The 20,912-nt window shown below is 44.0% G+C and overlaps 1 protein-coding gene across 2 annotated transcripts in view; it reads right to left on the bottom strand.

Moving 5' to 3' along the window:
- kcnh7 (potassium channel, voltage gated eag related subfamily H, member 7) overlaps positions 1 to 20,106 on the bottom strand; it is a 47,895-nt gene extending 27,789 nt beyond the window's left edge. For both annotated transcript variants that reach the window (XM_062380768.1, XM_062380769.1), the window contains exons 1-3: positions 19,720 to 20,106; positions 18,738 to 18,968; positions 1,931 to 2,086 (exon numbers count right to left, since the gene is read on the bottom strand). In XM_062380768.1, the coding sequence (XP_062236752.1) occupies positions 1,931 to 2,086; positions 18,738 to 18,968; positions 19,720 to 19,795 (463 nt within the window). In that variant the 5' untranslated portion in view covers positions 19,796 to 20,106. The remainder of the gene's footprint in view (positions 1 to 1,930; positions 2,087 to 18,737; positions 18,969 to 19,719) is intronic.
- Between the last annotated feature and the right edge of the window lie 806 nt (positions 20,107 to 20,912).

Here is a 20,912-nt window from a genome sequence, read left to right as displayed (position 1 = left end):
ACTCCGCTTGTTGTATTTCTATGACTGCAGATCGCTGCATTCGCTGATCTTTTCAAAATCACATCTAGGTGGTTGTTAACACTCTTACACACTGGATCGCTGTGCGGACAACATGCTAATGTATGCAAATGTCTGCCTTTAGTATGAAGCCTATTCTGCCCCTGACTTTCCTCCTGATGCGCAGCTTCACTGTTGGATGTGTACAAAGGCTTCTGCGTTGCGTTTCAAGCTCTGATCCATTTATCCAATTACGTACATGTTCAAGAAAGGAAAGAAAGGCGAGCATAATCTATAGACTGAAAGAGTTTATCAAATTCTTTACCAATAAAAATCAACTGTAGTGCAATATTGGCTAAGGATATCCCTACTCATAAAATAAATGAATCGCCATTAATATCCCGATATTCCTCTGAAATCAGTAAAAGCATTTTACACTTCTCTCCCTGTCTATTAGTCTTGAGGCAATAGTCGAGGCCCATAAATTAAAAGTCCAGCGACATCAGAGTGAAATGAGAGAATCCTCGCTGGTTTCAGAATGGATGAATCGTCCTTAAGGAAGAAAAGCAATCGATAAGAAGCACCTAATGCAAGCTGCTCGTTCCCCAGAAGGAGCGGCGGTAATGCACACATGCATCAGGGACTGGCTCTGTGCACAGGCAGCTGCTCCTTAGAATAGAAACACTGTGGGTTTCACTGAGTTGCATCTGCAGCAGCTTCTCTGTCTGTGACTTTCTCAACAGTAGATAGTTGTTCCTTGTTTGTGACCGCTGAGCAACTGCAAGTAGAAAGTGCAAGTCTAGGTCTGCAGGATCCGCAGAGGGAGGAGGAACTTGATGAAATGCCAACGCTCTCCGGTGAGTCCTGCGATGGCAGAGGTTGTTTGTAGGCAGAGAGAGAGACGGTGTCCAGCAACAAGACTCAACCTAGTTAACAAATCTGGACCTCACCTCTAAATTTACAGGGACTCCCACGTTGATATGCAGATATGTGAATTGGCTTTGATTCATAGAGAAGTGCTCCATCAGGGGATTGCCCTTATGCTACAGCTGAACAATTCCCTTGGAGGAGAGTATACAGTAGTCTTGTGTGTGATGTGCACACAACCACACACATAAAACACCCACTTAAACACTCGACACACACGTCTCCAATCTCTTTTAACCACACACCCCATGAGGCATCAGCCTGTTCAGAGCCTCATCCAATTACAGCCATCGTGAGTTGACCTCTGTCCCCCGTGCTCCTGCTTTATATGTCACTGACGGAAAATGGAGAAAGACGGAGACAATGAAGAGGGAGGAAGGATCAAGAGCATGTTCAAGAGCACCGCTGGGGAATGGCATTATACGCTATTACTCCGACAGCTCTGGAAAAGGGATGGCTCCACAGCCCTGCTCCAGTAGTTCATCAGGCTATCCTGGCATGCTATGAGCTATAATTGGGCCAGACCTTTGAAATGACGGCAGGCTAACACATCAGCGTCTCCTAAACGCTGGTGTCAACATGCCAAAGGAGCTCTCTGGCAGGAAGTTCCTGCAGCTTCACGCCAGATTACTGCCCCAAGTCGGGGCGAACGCACAAGCCCGGTTCATGAATCCTGCTGCAAAAGCAAGATGCCAAAGAAATGAATCAATTAAAGGAGATGGGATGGCATGAAAGAGGAATAGAGAGGTCGTGTCAAATCCTCAACATACACTAGGGGATTGAGTAAAGAAACAAACAATGATAATGATGGAAAGGTTACATGTAGAAGGTCATGCCTGCTACATGTGACTTGTTCTTTCTTCAGCTCGAGTACATGCAACCGTCTGAGGATGAGTTCTACGTGTACGTTTGTGGCACGACACCGACACAGTGGGGAGTTGGGAAAATGTCATATTGTTTTGCAGCACATCTCATTCTCTAGAGCCCGTGTTTGTCCTCTACTCACGCTGCTCAGCTTTGGACGGCGAGGTGTGGTTGAGTTTCTCCAGCGAGTCGCTGCTGCCCTCCTCCAGGATGTAATCGAAGTTGAGGATGAACATCATGACCACGCCCCCCTCGCTCTTCACTGGGATGATGTGGGTGGCGCACAGGAAGTTTGAACCTAGCCAGGAGGAAATTTAATTCACAGTTAGAAACAGGTGATAAACTTTATGTTTTAGGGTTTGATTGAGTTGCAAAGTCGCTGCAGTATAGTTATGAAATTCAAACATTACGAGCCCCATCAATCGTGACGGCGCCTGATTAAAAATTCAGACTTTTATCTGAACCAAACAAAACACTTAAACCTGATCAAAGCTCTAAAGTAACACGACAGCTTCAAGCGAGGACGCAAATAAAACACTCGCCTCCTGCGCCGAAGTGAATCCATTAAACTTCAGCCAACTTTCACCCATGATATGAGCCTGAGTGGCTCATTTATTACAATATTAACTTCTATTTCCAGAGATTTTACACAGGCAATAGCAACTTGAGCATAAGTAGAGTTATTTTCTATTTCAGTTCGACTGAGATGTGACCTCCTCCAGCTCGACGTGTCCACTCTCTCTCATCCTGCTGCACAGACATCCACAATTTAAAGTCATCATTCCTGATAAAGACACTAAATTAGCCATGAATATTTCTCACTCATTATTTCCTCCCTGAACTTTCTCAGCCTCGTGGTGGAAAAATAATTAATTGCTCTCAAACCTTAGTAGTTAGAGCTGCTACGGCAAATTGAACACGACCCTGCTCTCCGCTAATGCCTCGTGACTAAATGTCCCTAATTCATCAGACAACGGAGACGAGGTTGACAGAGAAGAGACAGAGGAGTTGCACTGTTAAGGTAAATGGTGAAAGCGCACAAATCAATTCACAGTACAGGACACACACACGTTCATACACTATTCACACACTGTCGGCACAGCATCCAGGGGCTTTGGGGTTCATAAGGGCATTTGCTGACTGGAGATCAAACCACTGGCCTTCTGTTAAGTTGGACGACCCACTCAACCTCCTGAGCCACAGCCACATAGCTGCAAATAAAAGATTTTAGAGAAAGAATGACAAAATAGAAACTAAGTAAGTTTGGGATTAAACCGTGTTTATGGAGTTATTGCTAATTGGAATGCACAGATGCTACAATAAAGTTTATTAATGTAGAAAATTAAATGCATGTGAAGTTTTAAATAATTAACGTGGACCTCTCTGGAAGATGCTCTCCCTCACATTAGTCTCTAAGTCCTGCTGTCACCAGGAGGCTATTTATAGTTCACCCAGCAGGCTCCAGCCTCCAGCGTTTCTTTTCTGGGAGACACAGACACGCTGCTGCATAAACACCCGCATCCCTGATTCCACTCGCTAAACGTGTACGCAACACACAAAAAGAATACAACTGTACATTTCTAGTGTGATAGGTTTGTATCATCAGGCTTGAAAAACCCTATAACAAACCGACTGCTTCACCGTTCACCACACCAGGGTTTGATCTATGCATCAGGGAGCTGGATTCCGCTGGACTAAGCAGTGCCCTGCCCCTAATAGTACATCAGTGTCACCGTGAGTGGACGGAGACATTCATTTCAGTCCGAGGGAGTTTGGTGGCGAGGGGCAAGCAGCATCGCACCTCCTCCGTCTTCTGTGACAATATGCAAAAGATGAGCAGTGGAGGGGCCTCTGCTTTCGTGGTTTACAGGAACTGTCCGAGTGCAGGGCAGTCGGGGGGGGGGGGGGTGCTGCATAAAAGGAACGCTGTTGTAAAAAATACAAATAAAACCCAAATGTGTCTGTCTCCATGGAAACAAGTGAGCACTCGCTGTGTCGAGTCAGATATTACGTTCATTTGTCTCCGGTGCAAACATCGTCCTCAAGTTGAATGAGATCCTCTTTATTATGTGTTTGTGGAAAACTCAGACAGAGTCGGCACAAATGTCCCGTTTGTTTAAATGTTTAAATACTCACATACAAAATAATACAACAAATTTGAATGTATCCTGCATGACACAGTAACATCAGGGACTTGTAGTGATGCTTGCAGGTGCAACACACAAACAGAGAACAGCTTGAGCTCAGGAGAGGCTGAATTCTTCATCACGTCTCCCTGTGGTTGAATCTCACTGCTGTGTGTGTGTGTGTGTGTGTACATGCAACACAACCACCTCTAAAGGTAAAGGAGTCACACATACACATCGCCCTCACAAAGTACACGTTCACAAACACAGGTCCGACACACACATGCTACACTGTGTTCAGTCTAACATTTGCATAAAAAGGGGAACTCATTGCTTTACCGGCTTGGTAAAGCAATCAGTGTGTGTGTGTGCACGTGCACGAGCAACATGCATGCGTGTACTCTAAAAATAAGCCACTTGGAATCCATAGACATTTATAATTCATAGGAGCTAAGTATTATGTTCCAGAAAGCAAAATGGAATGACTTTTTGGGGGCCCACAAGAATGAGAGGAGGCTCGATGGTGCTGTGTCTGTGTGTGTGTTTGTGTGTGTGTATGTGTGTGATGTGTGTACTCAGGAACCTTAAATGGATACGAATGAGAAATGCATTCCTGAGATTAGCTAAAAAAAGTACCATCTGTAGTTCATCATAACGTTAATCGATGTTTTGCTCGTGCGCATGCTGATTTTAACATGTCACGTGTTTCTACTTTGCAACAATGGCTCAAATCCTGTCATGCAAATACATTTGAATTTGAAACGAGAGAGGAAGGTCAAGAGAAGTGCTTGCGAGCCTCAATCACATGCGTGGCCTTGTGAGCATGTTTAGATCATGCGACAGGGGTCAAAGGGGGATGTATGTAGCTTTTAAATATAGACATGTCACCTGACCAAGTGGCAGCTTGTGTCTGAGGGAGTTTTAAACATGTCAAACACGACAATAGACCATCGTGTACATGAGTGTGATGAGGTGCAGCAGAATGAAACTCAAAGTCAAATCAACGTGATTTATTACCATTCTATCCCCTCCATTTTCCATGATCCCTCACTTCTTTTCACTCACTATCTGCCTCTGTCACTCTTTCTCTCTCCATGTCTTTGTCTGTCCGCCCCTCTCTTCCTCCTTCAATGCACACCTTGGTTCTCATTTGTTTTCTTTCTCTGTTGCCATCTTTCTCACTGTATCCCTCGCTCACACTCTGTCTCTCACTCTGTCTCTCTCTCTCTGTCTATCACTCTCTCTGTCTCTTACTCTCTCTCTGCAGAAAGGGCACCGGACGTGTTGTAAGTGGACAGATCAAACAGATCCTCGGTGCTGCTGCTGAGGTTCATGCTAATTTCTGCCTGTCTGCGTATCCCGCCCCAGCAGAGGGTCAAAGACAAACACACACACACACACACACACACACACACACACACACACACACACACACACACACACACACACACACACACACAGAAATAACATTTACATTTCTCCGTTGCACACAGACAGCGATGCAAACATACATGCATGCAGGCACACGCACACACTAAAGAGGTTCACGGATCTCAATTCAGCAGCCCCACACACACACACACACACACACACACACACACACACACACACACACACACACACACACACACACACACTCACAAGGCTGCGGGCAGCAATAATTAGCCGAATGTTCTCTGTCCAACTGAATCTAATAAGGGGGCGATGGAGCTGGTTTCCCTGTGTAATGAGTGATGCACCTTTCAAAGGCACTAAAACAACTTTAGTCATGAGCGTCTCTGACCTGAATATTTACTGAGCTGCAGAGCAAAACTGAGTTAATGTGAAACATCAGGTGCCATCTCGGCTTCTTCAGAAATACAAATGACCTCTTCTGTTTTTAGAACAAGCAGCGTGACTCAGTGCTGCTCCAGTCATGATTGGGCTGAAACAGGAAAGATAGGCTTTTATTAGTCTCTAATCCTCTGAGGACGGGGGGATAGAGGAAAGTGCTGACTTGCGTTTCGTGAAAGAGGCAAAAAATGTCCAAGATTGGCAAGGTGAAGGTGAGGGGATAAACACAGAAAACTGTCAAACACACAAAAACATTACAAAATCCTTGGGCAGAATCAGTTAATCCTATACTTTTATATATATACACACACTCCTGGTTTGTCAAAGTCAAATCCTTAAGCCTGAGTGGAAATGTGGGTTTTTATTGATTTAAACTTTTTCCTCTCGGCTTCATTTCCTCACTGTCTACCTGGATTAATGGGGCTACACAGATGGCTCTGCAGGATGACTGCTACCAGGTGGATACACGGCATACGCCAAATTACATGCTGAGTGTGGGTGAGTGTGGGTGAGGGTGAGGGGGGTGCTTTAATGTTTCCCGACCAAAGCTGCTTTTGAACACTACTCTGCTTCTGTGAGGATTGAGCTTTAACTTTGATAAAAAGATTAAAACAGGCAGGTCTTCATACACAATGTCACCTTTGTGCCGGTGGCGCTTAGACCACATGTCTCTGCAAAAAACAGCAGCCATGACTGGGCCACCTGAGGACACGAGTCCCAGATGTAAACACAGTCATACATGTAGACCGATGGAGACACGTGCATCGACTCTAAAATGGAGATATTTGGAAACGAAGTCTCTGTTGTCTGTTGTGCTGTTAAATTAGGATGCAGAGCCAAAACGCTTTCGTGGACTATTGAAAAACAGTTGCATGGATTGTAGCCGGAGATTCATAATAGGGGCAATGTCTTCTGCAGATTTGACCTTGAGCTCATGGAAGGAGGGCGGCGACCCTGTTGGTTCACATGAGGACGGATCAACTGACCAACTGCTCCTTCTGTCTTCATTTAACAGAGCGATCCAACACACACCCAAACACACACACACACACACCATTTTCACCTCACCTGACTCAGCCGGCCAACTCTCCATTATTTCCTTCAACTTATATTAAACACACTCCATCAGGGTTGTGTCAGCGGGGTCTCATTTTAAGCTTGAGAGCTCAGCGCTGCTCTGTGGCCAAGGTGATGCATTCCCTGTTTTATTCTCAGTTTCATTTCACTCAGTGATGGCTTTGAGATGAGAAACACTGTAGCTCCTGGGACATGAAGCTGTTTTTAAAAATAATTCCTTAAACAAGTAAAAACCTAGTTTGGCATTAACCCGTTCCCTAAGTTTTGCTTAGTTATCATATGTTATTACAGCTACGCTTTGCAGACTGGAGATCCCTAAATAATTAAGCAAACATTACTGAGTGCAGGGCTTCATGCTCATAGGCAGCGCAGTGAGACGAGTTTTAGTTTCAACAAGATGGAAATTTCATTCGATTCTATTTCCACTATCAATAATTAAGACAATGCAGCTTAACGTGTGTCCACCGCGGCCGGGGAGCTGAAACGCACACGTACACATCGATCAGTTAATGTGATTCATTACACACACACACACACACACACACACACACAGAGCAAGAAGGACCAACATCTGCTGCCTTTCTGTGTCTGACAGTGATTGTTGGATAGTTGCATATGGGAATTTTGATAACCATCATTTGGAGAAACCGCTGCCAAGAATATCGCAGTCAAAATCATTTTAAATTGCAACCGGTGCTCTTCCACCCCTGGCCCAATAGACACGGAGTGTGTGTGTGTGCACATCATTAGGTGTGTGTGTGTGTGTGTGTGTGTGTGTGTGTGTGTGTGTGTGTGTGTTTGTGTGTAATGTGAGTGACACTGATGTGAGATGAGCCTCCAGCAGCAGGGAGCTCCATGTTTCCCTCTGGCCCTGTTCAGACCTGGTTCTAACATCTGTCCGGGGTGATCCAATGACAAGTGGACAGCTCTCAGTACAGTTTTATACACACTTTATATAAAGATGGACGACACGTCTCTACTTCCTCCCACTGGATAGAAACGAAGCCCAAATATCCTGCATACAAATGATGCCATTTTGACACTTGGAGCCAGAGATTGAATTCTTCATTTGTTATATAGTTTGACAGTCATGACACAAATAAACAAATATAGGACAAAACTACAATTACTTCCTTTAAATAGCTGTCGAAGTGCAGCCACTGTCTGTAAAATACAGTCGACGTTGCTGTTTGCTTGTGGGACACTGCAGAACAACTGCTGTTCAGGAGCGACAAAGAAAAAGAGATTTATCAGAGTGAAACTAAAACACTTCAGCAACGCAGTATCGGATTTTTACATATATTTGCATTCTCAACCAGGCCCAACCCGGCAGTATCAGAAGCATTTCCATATTTTTATGTTAGAATCATATTGCATTGTAGACTTAACTGTAGAAACGACTTACAAAAAACCTTTTACACGAGTAAATCACTTAATTTCCTGCAGAATCTTGTAAATAAGGTGAAGTACTTGTTTGCAATTCAAAAATCTACTCTTATGCTTATTTATTGTCTTTCTCTTTAATCAACAGGAAAAGAACACAAAGTTAAAAAATGACCTTCCAGAGGGAGGAAGGCTTATGTTCCTCTCCACCATTCCAGGGAAATGGGATCCCTTCCCCTTCTCCCCCTGGGAACATGCAGTTTCACTCTTAGCTATTTAGCTCTGATGTCGACTCACTAATCCAGAAGGGAGAGTGCTACCTCATCCCCGGGGTTACAATATCATCAGTGGCAGCGCGTCGGGGGGCGGGGGGGAATAGAGACTGCGTCGTAACCAGGAGGTCACAACAGAGAGGATTTTTCATTTCCGACAACAAAACGCCCTGAGGCCAAACTCCAAAAATTCAAGAGAGATTCGAGAGCTCTTGGTGATAAAGGCCGACGCCGCTGTCAAACAATTGAAATATAAATTAAAAAAACATATGAAACAAATACTTTAAATGCAAACCAAAGCTTTGTGTGTCCTCTGGATACAGAGAATGAGTCTCGAGCTGAATACAGATTATTTAGTCATAGCTCAGCTTTGTCCTTTATTTTTGGGGATGTGCTTCATATTCATGCTACACTCTCTCGGTTGCAAATTTGCCGCCATGTTTTTGTATTCGTATACAAGTTGCAACCCCCCTGAGGAACGTAAATGGAAAAATCCCTAACCCTTTACTGAACATGTGAAGCTTTTGTTCCAACTTGCTGTGCAAACTGGGTCTAGTCCTCAGTTCTTTTCCAAGCAAACCAAAAGATTTATGCACTCGTATTTAATGGCGACGCCGACACATTCATCTCACGCTGGCTATTTCCAGAACCTGCAGCTTTTGGCCTATGTTGTCGAACTACTACATGTTTTCATTTGTATCTGAGCAGCTGTATTTCTGATCTCATCTTGGAGGAATACATTTGCTTCAAAACACGTCAGGCTTGATACCAGAGATTTCCACTGAAGCTGTGAACTCTCATAACATGAATACTTTTCCCTTGCAGTACACGACACATGCCAATATTTTGCAGAGTGTAAATACAAACAGACATAAGCTGACAAGACGGTTTGACGTATACAAGCCAACGTAACTACGATAACTCCGGGATGAATACCAAAGCTTGACAGTCTCCGGCTCCTCTCACCTCTGTGCGACGGCTGCGCTGCAACACATAAATTACTTCTGTCAAACTGACAAGGATCCAGCAACAGGGACTGGACAAGCCTCGGCCAGAGGGAGAAAAATACACTGCAGATCATTTAAAGGACGCGTTTGGGGAAACCTTTGAAAAGTGGAAGACAAATCAAACCCTCAGAAAAGGTTTTATGTTTTCAGACCATTTTTCCAAGATTTAGTTTCTGACATGGACACATCTAACCAACTGGAATGCGTGTAGATGAGAGCATCAGACTTTGAAGCATCAGTAGGATGAGCAGAGCAATTTTATCCTCTATCCAGTTTAGGATCTTGTGCAGATATAATATCAATACTAATACTGGACCAAAAGTCAAGTGATGCCAACATGAATGAATCAGGCCAGTAGGTGATGTGGTGAATGATCAAGGCAGAGGGGAGGGGGAATAATGAATGGCTGCTCATTCACAGACGTGATCTCCGCACATCCAATCTGTGAATGGGAGCAAAGCGGGGGGATCACGGACTGAAATCAAACCATGGCTGTGATTCGATGAATGGTTGACTGGGGAGGGGGCTGAGTCAACATGTTTCTGAATTAACCTTTTAGCTGCACGTCGCGTGGGGCTCTCTGACGCCGGGGTTTCTTCACGTTAAAGAGAAAAATCTGCATTATCTGAGAAAAATAGAGTTCTCTTGCTCATGCTGAGCTCATCATTTCTCATGGTCTCATGTATCGCACGTGCCTGGAGGGTGTGCAGCTGAGCAGGACCCTAAATAAGTCAGGAATGAGGAGAGACGAGGGGGAGGAGGGAGCTGTGGAGTGAGGTGTTTGAGCAGGTTGGGGGAAGGGGGCTGTCAGACTGTTTACTCTCTGTTTGTGGTATCAAATAATACTGCTGTGTGTGTGTGTGTGTGTGTGTGTGTGTGTGTGTGTGTGTGTGTGTGTGTGTGTGTGTGTGTATGTGTGTGTGTGTGTAAAATCCATAGATCCAGCATGACCCACATTCATCCATTGGCACCGTGCCTATAAACTGTAAAACAGATTTCATTAGTACAAGGTGAGGTTACACTGGTGTATGTGCTGGAATAAATATTGTATATCAGACAGATACATGGACAACGTGCATTAAAATGCTTCATCTGCTTTGCTTATCGTTAAAGTGCGAGCATGAAAGTTAAAGAGGAATAAGCCCTATAGGACGAAAAGAGACGCCTTAAAAGGTAAAACCCAAATCCTTGGGGAGGTGTCGATGAGATGGAATTTGCAGTTATTGCACATCAACACTTTATCTTTATCCGTCTAAAATCTGTCCACTGTCTCAAAGTGTTGCTTTGAGACAATTCAATCTGTCTACGTTTTGTTCCGAGGACACAAACGAGTCTTGGGATCCCACGAGGACCTTTAGTATGTGCGGCCTCAACTCGTCACGACGACCTTCTGGGAGAAACCTACGTCAAGATCCTAGACTTTAAAGAATGAACCGACATGAACAGGGGGGGGGGGGGGGGGCCTGAAGGAATGGGTTATTGATCCCAGGGACCTTCGTACAAATTAAGTGGTGTCATGAGTTTCACGACAAGCAGGTAAAAATGGAGCAGAAAAACATTTATCTGTCTGGGGACGCGACCGTTATTCTTATTAAAGGCAAAGGCAGCTGTTTTATTTTTTACAACTCGATAAATCTACTAACTCCAGTGGGAAAGATGTAAACGAGAAAAACTATGAGACCTATTTTATTTGTGTGTATGCAATCAGATTTGTATATGTGCACACGTCTCTGCATGTATACACAAATATGTATGTACATGTATATAGAGATTATGTAAGCACTACATATTGCCTAAAAATATATATATAGATGAAGGATATCTATAATATTGAGATAAATAAAATTAAATAAAGATAATATATATAGTGAAAATGTACTGTACATCTATTAAATTATACAAAAGCTCATATAAATAAAGAATGATAGGAAAACAATGATATTAGATTTAAAGAAACAATAACATTAAATACAATAAATAGAATAATACAAACATTGTAATAGTACTTTGTAATAAAAGAGACCAGACTGAACATAGTGATTGTAGGAATGAGTTTTAAATAGAAATGGCAGCCGCCTCACTCTCCTTGAGTATTTCCCAACATTAAGAATCAGTGCATGAGATTCTGTGTCAACGAGTCCAACCCACTGACTCACACTCTGCCTCTGGGTTTCTGGATCGTGCAGCCGGGTCCACGTCCTCTGCTGTTCTCCAGCTTCCAGCTTCCAGCTTCCAGCCCCACAGGTAGTCGAGCCAGGAGGAATTTCAGAGCCACGATGCTACATAATGGCTCAGTCAGCGGTTGCCAGGCCAACACGGTGCTGTGCCACACACCAGGATGTTGACCGACAGGAGGAAATTCATCTGAACAGTTCAGAGGAGGAAATGTGCAGGTTGCGATAGTGAGGTGTGTTAAAACGTGACTGGAGGAGCACAGCAGGAGTGTTTACTGGCTTTAAACCAGTAAAGTTTAGAACGGCTCCTCTAAACCAGCGGTTGTGCAGCCACTCGGTCGAAGAGACTGAGAATAAATGAGATCCTCTGTAAGGCCTGAATGCTGTAGAGGAAATCGATGGCTTTCCCACAACACAAATCTGTCCCTGTCACTTTAGATCAAGAGTGGAGGACGGGCGGCTCGTTACGCTGCTGCTCTCTGTCTCGTGAGAGCCGAGGAAAACGAACTGGACTGAACTCCAAGAAGACAGAAGATAGACGACAGACGACAGACGACAGACGACAGACGACAGACGACAGACGACAGACGACAGACGATAGAAGATAGACGATGGAAGATGAAAGATAAAAGATGCAAGTTGGAAGATAGAAGATAGAAGATAGAAGATGGAAGATAGAAGATAGAAGATGGAAGTTGGAAGTTGGAAGATAGAAGATAGAAGATAGAAGACAGAAGATAGAAGATAGAAGATAGAAGATAGAAGATGGGCCACCTGAGCCGAGCCTGAGAACGTGAGAGCTTATCTAGTTTGCACAGAGGTGGATCTACGAGAAAAGCTTTTGCACACATAGTTTCCTTACATTGAACTCAGGTCCCTCCAGGCGAACAACCAAAGTCATATCATCATCAGTTATCATGTGCAGCTTGCTCCGAGGCGATAGAGCCTCGTTGACTAGTTGCTTGTTATTCTTCAGAGATGCCCACAAAGCATAGGGCGGCATATGCTGGCAGAATAATGTCCACCACAAAGACACTTTAAACTGGTTTCTATTGGCCTGGATCCGTTACATCTGTTGGAAAGTGTATAACCAATATTTACACTTATGCCACCAGTGTCGTCCTCACAGCATCTCCTGGTCGAAATGTCCTGATTTGCTTCTTTGTCATCACTTGTCTCAATCTAAAATAAGTCCAATAAATAATCTTCAGGGTAATTGAAAAAAAACATGTTGTTAGTGAAATAACTAAACGCGTAAATGGGTAATAAATCGAATTAACTCTACTAGTTGAGTTAAATTATTCTATATCTCTGGCAGTGAGCGATGATATTTTAAAGAAAAGAAGGAAACAAGGTAATAATCTCAGCGAGCGTCACTGTAGCTCAACATGAATCTATTTATAGCGTGACATTTCCCGTCGTACTTGCTGCTTGCGACATGCGAGCGCACTAGCTGCGCACTGAGCTCAGGGATTTCTCGATTCTACTCTTAATCGTGGAAAAGCAGGACAAGGTAATTATTCTGTTTGAATATCTGAATGCAGATAGATGGAGTGTTGCTGAGTAAATAAATGCCGGGCTGGTTAGAGGTGTTTATTTTCACTTAAGAAGAGGATGCTTAAATGCAAATGATTCAGCTTAAATGCTTAATCACGGATTTATTGCAGCGCTGACGGTGAGTATTAGCAAAAAAGAGGCTGTCGATTAGGACACATTGACTGTTAGTTGCAGCACTGAGCAGAATGGGATGTGAGACAGGTGGACAGCTTGTTGTGTTATGAGAACAGATCATCTCCACCGTGCACATCAAACTGTTCAAGGCTGTTTCACTGTCTAATTACATAGTGAAGCATTAGCATTCACACAGTGTTAACTACCACAGGGGTTTTCCTTTACAAGACCTTGCCAGAGGGAAATAAATTCTGAAACCATCATCTGGCACAGCTCTCCAGGATTTACTGTGGGGCCACACAACAGAGCCACTTAGTCACTGAATTAAATCGAGAGGAGGTTTTAGGTCTTCTCCTTTTGCTCCTAATTGCAGTTTAAGCAGATGATGCTCTGTATGGACGTCCCGTCGTAAGTTTGGATTAAAGCTCCTCAGTCTATTGGATCAATTGGCACAAAGAGATTTTCATGGCGAGGCACGAGTGGAGTCATGGATCACACGTCTGCAGGAGTAGCAGGCTGAATAAAGACGTTCATAAGATTAACATGGTAAAGGTTACAAAGGCTTATAAATACACTTATCTGTTCTAAATATATTTGTAAATTTGTCCTATAAATGTTTACTTGCTTCTTTATGAGTCTCCATACTTCTAGAACCCATCACACCCCACCCACACACTCCCTCCATCACACACACACTGCATTATTGTATGTGTAACGATGAATGCCATATTCTCTGTTCCTTTCATGCAGTCACAGTTTCTTTTGTTACTCGTTGGTCTCAAATGGAAACAAATGCATGACTGTGTGGGATGATGACAGAGAAACGCATCGGTTTGTCTTTCCCAGTGTTGCCTGACTTAAAAAGAGGCACAGTTCAGATAATATCTCTGGGTTATCATCAAATACATAACCAGAACTTACATTATTTACAGTTTAGCCTTAAGGTATTTAGGCCTAAATGAACACTGTGATAAAAATACTTACAAAATCAGGAATCTCTTTGCATTTCTGCTAAAAAACGACATCTGTCACAGTGATGTCACAGACGATAGACGCAGTCTGAGGAAAGTCATTCAGTAAACAGCTCAGCGTCTGAATGTCACAAGCACAGCAGCTTTTTTCTTTTTAACGACAGAAACTTCTCCAGCAGAGGTCGAGGAGATATGGGCACCGGACGGATAAAGGACCAGAGATTTAGCGAAGGCGCGAATCATAAAGCATTAGGAGTGCGCTCAGAAATTGTGCTGACAAGCTGGAAACTCCTTCACGGACTGTAAAGGACGGCGGGAGTTTATGAAGACCCCGGGTCATAGGATTAAAAAGAAGGAGATTGCCTCACACAAACCCCCAGTGGTCTGACGGAGAGAGGAGCGACAGGAGCAATCAGCTTCCCACAACGGCATTTCCCCTGGAATTCCAATACAGGACTTCAGAGATAGGGGTTGAGAGCTGAGTGTGTGTGTGTGTGTGTGTGTGTGTGTGTGTGTGTGTGTGTGTGTGTGTGTGTGTGCGTGTGTGTGTGTGTGCGTTTGTGTGTGTTGGATAAGGGGAAAGGACAGAAGAAGTTAAAATAAAACCGTTTCTTAAATGGCTGCTTCTAAAATTTTAATCAAAGTAAATCTCTTGTTGTTTTGCTCCTAGTTTTCATCCTGCGTTGTTTCCGTTAAACGTTTTGTTCAAAATAGCCCATGCAGCACATTTGGAGTCTTTTCCACTGGAGCTACCTCCTTCGTCTATTGATTATTGTACAGTTTATAAATAGTTACACCCAAGTCTGATATCCAGTTACACACCAGGATGTTAAGATCCCACATGTATTTGTCTCTAGTTTCCATGATTACAAGGAGTGTAAAGATCTTTTCAGGTCAAAGCCTGACCTGCAGTGTGGTGTACCGTACAGCCACGCTGGCTTGTGGCAGAAAGCAGATCACCGGAGCGGTGTTCTTGGTAAAACAGGTGTATGACCTTCCCTGGAGAAGCTCAGAGTCAGGTGAGAGGAAACACTGAGGTAATTAAAGCCACAGGATACAGAATGGTAATGAGGCCTTTTCCCCTACCGCAGGGTCTGACAGTCAGAAGCCCTACGGCTCTTTTATCCCGAGTCTCCAAGGGTCAGCTAGCGGAGGCAGGGCTTTCGGCCGCCATTGATTTCCCCTCTGCGATTCACCGGTTTTGAAGATCAATGCAACATGAAAGTATTTGTGTCCTCATTAATGCTGTTTGCTCAGTGGATCAATGCAGACTGAACGTCCCCGCCCAAGCCTGGCTCCGCTCACAATACAAGAGCCTGGAGAGGCATCAGGCCCGCTTTGGTCAAGTACTTAAATTCTTGACCTGGCGAGTCGCGCAGTAATATAGACTCCATTAAGAATAAATGTCCTCCATTCAAATCTCAAAAGAACTTGGAGTGTGTCTCCTCCTGAAGTTTGTGCCGTGTTCCTTAAAGCCTAAAAACAACATGTTTGCTTAATTAGCTCCACAAACATCCCCACAAGGTTTCAACACAACATTATGTTCTTGTTCACTAATGGTCCCTGCACGCTGGCTTTTAATCACAGACGATTAAGAGAATGTGTCTTGAAGGTGTTTCAGCTACATTTCTTCAGAAACAACGAAAAAACTTTTAAAAAGTTCCATCACGGTCAACAGATATAATGGTAGTGTTATCTAACTAAATAACAAACTAATGTCATATTTCCCTCTGGTATATATCAAAGTATTTACGACAGAGTATTACCACTTTCTACTTCTAATATTATGAATTTTTGTTCTCATTAAATTATTACTTTATTCCTGTAATATTACAACTTCTTCCTTCCATCAAATGACAACTTTATGCTCCAAATCTCATTTACTCCGTCGTGAGGATTGAAGTATAAAATTTGGTATTTGAGTAAGGTGTCTTCTTTATGGGGATCATGAAGAAGCAGTGCCAGGACAGGATCTCATCTGTATCGCACTGGACCACAGGAGAAAAAAAATTCAGGCTCGTCCAAAGTCCAATAGAGACGATATAAACAACGGCATATTGACGTCTTGGGGGACAAATACTCAAACACAACGTTCCACCTTAAAACATGAGCAGGCATCTGCACTCTGCTTCTTCTCTGCAACTTTATCTCATTCTCTCCTCCACCCTTCACCCCCCCCAATCTATGACTCCAGGGATACCATCATTTGTAACCACGAGCCGTTTTCAACCCAATCTATTTCACTTGGCTCCATCTGGGTTTTCTATACCTGCATGAGTTTGAATCAGTCACACACACACACACACACCCCCACAGAAACACATACACAAACACACACACACACAGACACACACACACACACACACAGACACACACAGACACACACACACACACGCACAAGGGATATGCATTTCCATCAACGAGCTCGATGCAATTCAGATCTCAGAGCAGTGCCGACAATCTGATGCATACATAGGGCAACTACTATAATTCACCCCTATTGCAATGCAGTGTGACTCCCCCAGATTTCATTCCACACCAGGTAACTCCACATGGAACACATTGATTCATTTTATTTCCCTGGTTCCTCTCTCTCAGACTAAAAATCATCAACCAATTAAAAATGTTCACTTCCTATCATTTGTTTTCCCGTAGCTCAGCGCGCATCTCATTTATTCGGCTTCTAAAGAACATTTGATCTCACAAACAGGCTTTGTAGTGCAAAAATGTCTGAAGATAACAAACCCCGGCTTGGATTTCTTTTCTCCTTGAATCAGCTCTTCTTCCCTGTTCCCCCGTCTGCAGTTACACTTTTGTAACCTCACACATTTAGCAGTTGCTGTAACTACCGTGCTGCTGGCGCTGCACATCATGGAGGCACAGACTTTTTCACAGATTCCATGTGTGTTCTCAAACTGTCCAAACGTTGGATTTCGGTGGAACTTGACGCTCTTCCTCCTTCATCACCAACCGTGACTCACCTCCAACTCACACGAGACTTGGCGGAGAAATGAGAATTGAGATGGAGGAAGGAAGGTATCAAATGGTGCACGGCCTCTCCTAATGATTATAGGCAACAAAACTAAATCTGATTTTAATGATGCATCCTGTGTTCATCCCAAACTGTATCTGGTTAAAGATGATCTTGAACTTTGACACTAGAGTTAAATGTTTTTATCACAAGAATAACAACAAAATCAGTCCTGAAAATGTTCTGATGTAATTCCGCAAGCTACTGCATTCAAATATAGATTATTTCCTAGTAATAAGAAATCATACAATAGCCAACAACATCTCAGATGTGCAAAGCTGTTATTCAGAATGACACCATCGTGCTGAAATGCTGCAGAATGTCTCAACTGTGTTTGTCCTCACGTACAGTCGAGTGGACATAAACATCTTTAATAATCATTGATCCATAGCTTTTATAACATGAAGCAGACAGACAGCACCTTGTCTCATTACCTATGACAACGTCTGTTAGGAGAAATAGATTTGACCCCCACAGATACAAGGCAACATTTAAGTGTCGTTGATTTTACACACACACACACACACACACACACAAACACTGCAGTATCACCAATCATTAAACACAATAAAACCTGATGGCTTATCTCCTCTGTGGTCCTACACCACACACCACAAAGCACATGTGGTTATAAAACCATTAATCCTCATATCTGCCATCATAACTGCCTTGAACATTATGCAAGGAGGCTTGTCTAATACATATGCCTTTGTCAGAGGTCACAACACGAACTCTGCCTCAACCTGCACAGCTGATGTGACGGATTTAAACTTTCACTCTGCAGCTCTGCTTGTAACTCATCAAAAACCAAAGCAGCTGTCATATAGAGTCATCATCTGCATGCAATATGCATCAGCAGCATGCGCAGGGCAGAAGATGATCCAAACGAAACACAGTCACAGAAACGTGTCAGGTTGCTTCGTTGAGACGATGAACACTATCTTCACGTTATTCTTTAGGGAAGTGAGCTACATCCTATCCAGCGCATGCTAATGAACATCTTCCTCAGCCGTGCATCACTTCAGAACTGAACTTCACTGCTGAGGAAACCATCACAGCTGCTCCCCCACGGCCCCCGGGTTCCAAATGGGTGCACTCTGTGATTTGCTCCTGAAAAATGTTCCAGATAGAGCCGAGGAACTAAACATTGCCTCATGTGCCCCAGAGTGTGAAGACACAACGTAAAAGTCACTTTTGCAGATGGGTCTGCAGGATTCACAGTGTCACAAAGCAAAAGGTGCAAAACAGAGCCAAACAGGATGATTACGTTTTAAAGAGGAGGGAAAGAGCGGCAGGAGTTCAGACAGCATGCAATTTAAACCAAGACTGCATCCCCCTAATGTCATGTGCTTGTTCCTGCCATCTGAGCCCCCCCCACACACAAACACACACTTTGCCACTCACCATCCTTTCGGTGGTAGGTGATCTCCACCTTGCGCTCTTCTGAGCCCAGCAGCGCCTGGGCCACTTGGGCCACAGAGTGCCGGCTGGTCAACTGGCCGTGCAGGAAGTCGCACGTGCACGGCTTCTGCATGACGTCCGGCCGGGAGAAGCCCGTCATCTCACAGAAGCCGTCATTACAGTAGATGATGGCGCAGTTCTGCACCCGGGCATTGGCTATGAGGAATTTCTTATCTGAGGGGAGAATGGAAGCAGAGGATCACATAAACAGGACTCATTTACTTTCGGGAATCACTGGTTATATGATGTCACACATTAAACCAACACAATAAGAGTGTGAGTTTCCACCAGGTTTCCAGGACAATGCAAATTATCTATGAAACATTCACACAACTGGAAAATGTAAAGGTATAAAGTAATTTAATCCAGCAAATAACAAACTACATTTGAGAGGTTGCACAGTAGCAAAATACTTCCGATAGATACTTTAAGAAAGCAAAAGAATATTATACTTTACATGAGTGTGTGTGTGTGTGATGTAAAACACATATTCAAGGCATAACTGATAGAAACTTACTATTAACGATTAAAATAACTTAAATATATATATATTTATGTTTAATAAGACGAATAAGAAAATAAATGGAATAGGTTGCACTATTCATCACAACTGATGATTTTGCATTCACCAAAATCAGGGGTTTAAGGTCCATTATGGGATAAGATATTACATTAATTTAACCCTTAAATGTTTCTTATAAGCAGCTTTCATATGAGATAAAGCAGGTGTTGGATGATTGGATGAAGGAGGCAGGTTAATTCTACTTCTAAAGACTTCCATGCACCTCTGACACGCAATTTCTAATAAGAAATCTAAGCGTTGTGCGCGTGGTTGTGAGTGAGCGAGCCTGAGGTGGTTTCCTGGCTGAGAAGTGATGTGAGGATGCAGCAGGAGAGACACAAAGAGCGCAGGAGAGCTACTCACTTTGTCCCTCGAATTTACGAATAATTACTCCCAGGAAGGTGTTTTGTGGCGCAACATGACCCCTCCGGACCGGCATGGTGCTCCTCCAGAAGAAAAACACAGGGAAGGATGGAAATATTTGGCTGCGCACGGGAAAACGAGCCTCTCCAAATACAAAAATGACACCAAGTTCTAGCGGGTGCCAGGCGCAGCCATGCAAAGGGGGGCTCCCCGGTTCCTTTGTCACCAGTCAGTCATGCTTGTCAGCGGGGAAAACCTCCCTCTCTCCCCCGTCGGACCGGAGCCGTTTCTCCCCCTTTATTCCAACTTGTCCCCGCCGGAGCGCATCGCAGCCGCTTCCCCCTTCAGACGTGGAGCTGCAGCCGTGCGCGCAGAAGAGTCGTCGCTTCGCCGCTTCAGCATCGCTCCTCGAAAGCGCCGTGCACGTGGACGTAGGGGCGTGCGTGTGCATGTGTGTAGGTGGGTGGTGTCTGAGAAGGAGGAGGAGACAGGGCATGCCGGGTATTGGATTACTGTAACGCGTTACTTTACCACTCCCTGTTTTGTGCCATGCGCAAGCACATTTACGCGCAGTTTTATTACTGTGTTATCTATTCACCACTTGAATTATCCCCATCACACACAGCTTGGAACTGGATTTGCTTTTTGTGATTTGCACTTCAGGGCCACCGTGTAAAAACACATGCAGGGATCCACATATTAGAATTTGCATTTAAAGAATCCAAAGGAGCTGAACAACAGTGTAGGTGAGAAAGGTCGACTCTGGATAATAAAACATTAACGTGACATACTGATGACTGATAACTTCACACCTGTGAGTCTTACTGAGTCACACACCCTGTGGTGCTGCTGAGAGACGTCAGAGCAGCTCAGGTGTGTCACGAGTCTCATTACCGATGAGCCCCCCCCACCCCCCGGCCACGGGTCTGTTGGACGGACATGTCCTAAATGTCTTCCGTAGCCTCAGGTCTCAGCTTTTTATAGTTGACTCTTCATCACAGAGCAGGAAGTGGAGGAGAAGGAGGAGGAGGAGGAGGAGCTGACCATGGTGCTGAGATCCGATCAACACACTCACTTATACAGGGTGGCAGGTCAGGATTAGTGCCCTGCTCAGTGACACTATCTATCTCTCTATCTCTCTATCTCTCTATCTCTCTATCTATCTATCTATCTATCTATCTATCTATCTATCT

The sequence above is a fragment of the Platichthys flesus genome, chromosome 22 (genome assembly GCF_949316205.1).
Source record: "Platichthys flesus chromosome 22, fPlaFle2.1, whole genome shotgun sequence".
In the NCBI taxonomy this organism is placed as follows: Eukaryota; Metazoa; Chordata; class Actinopteri; order Pleuronectiformes; family Pleuronectidae; genus Platichthys; species Platichthys flesus.
Note: the sequence above shows the minus strand (reverse complement) of the source record. Positions and strands in the feature narration are given on the sequence as shown.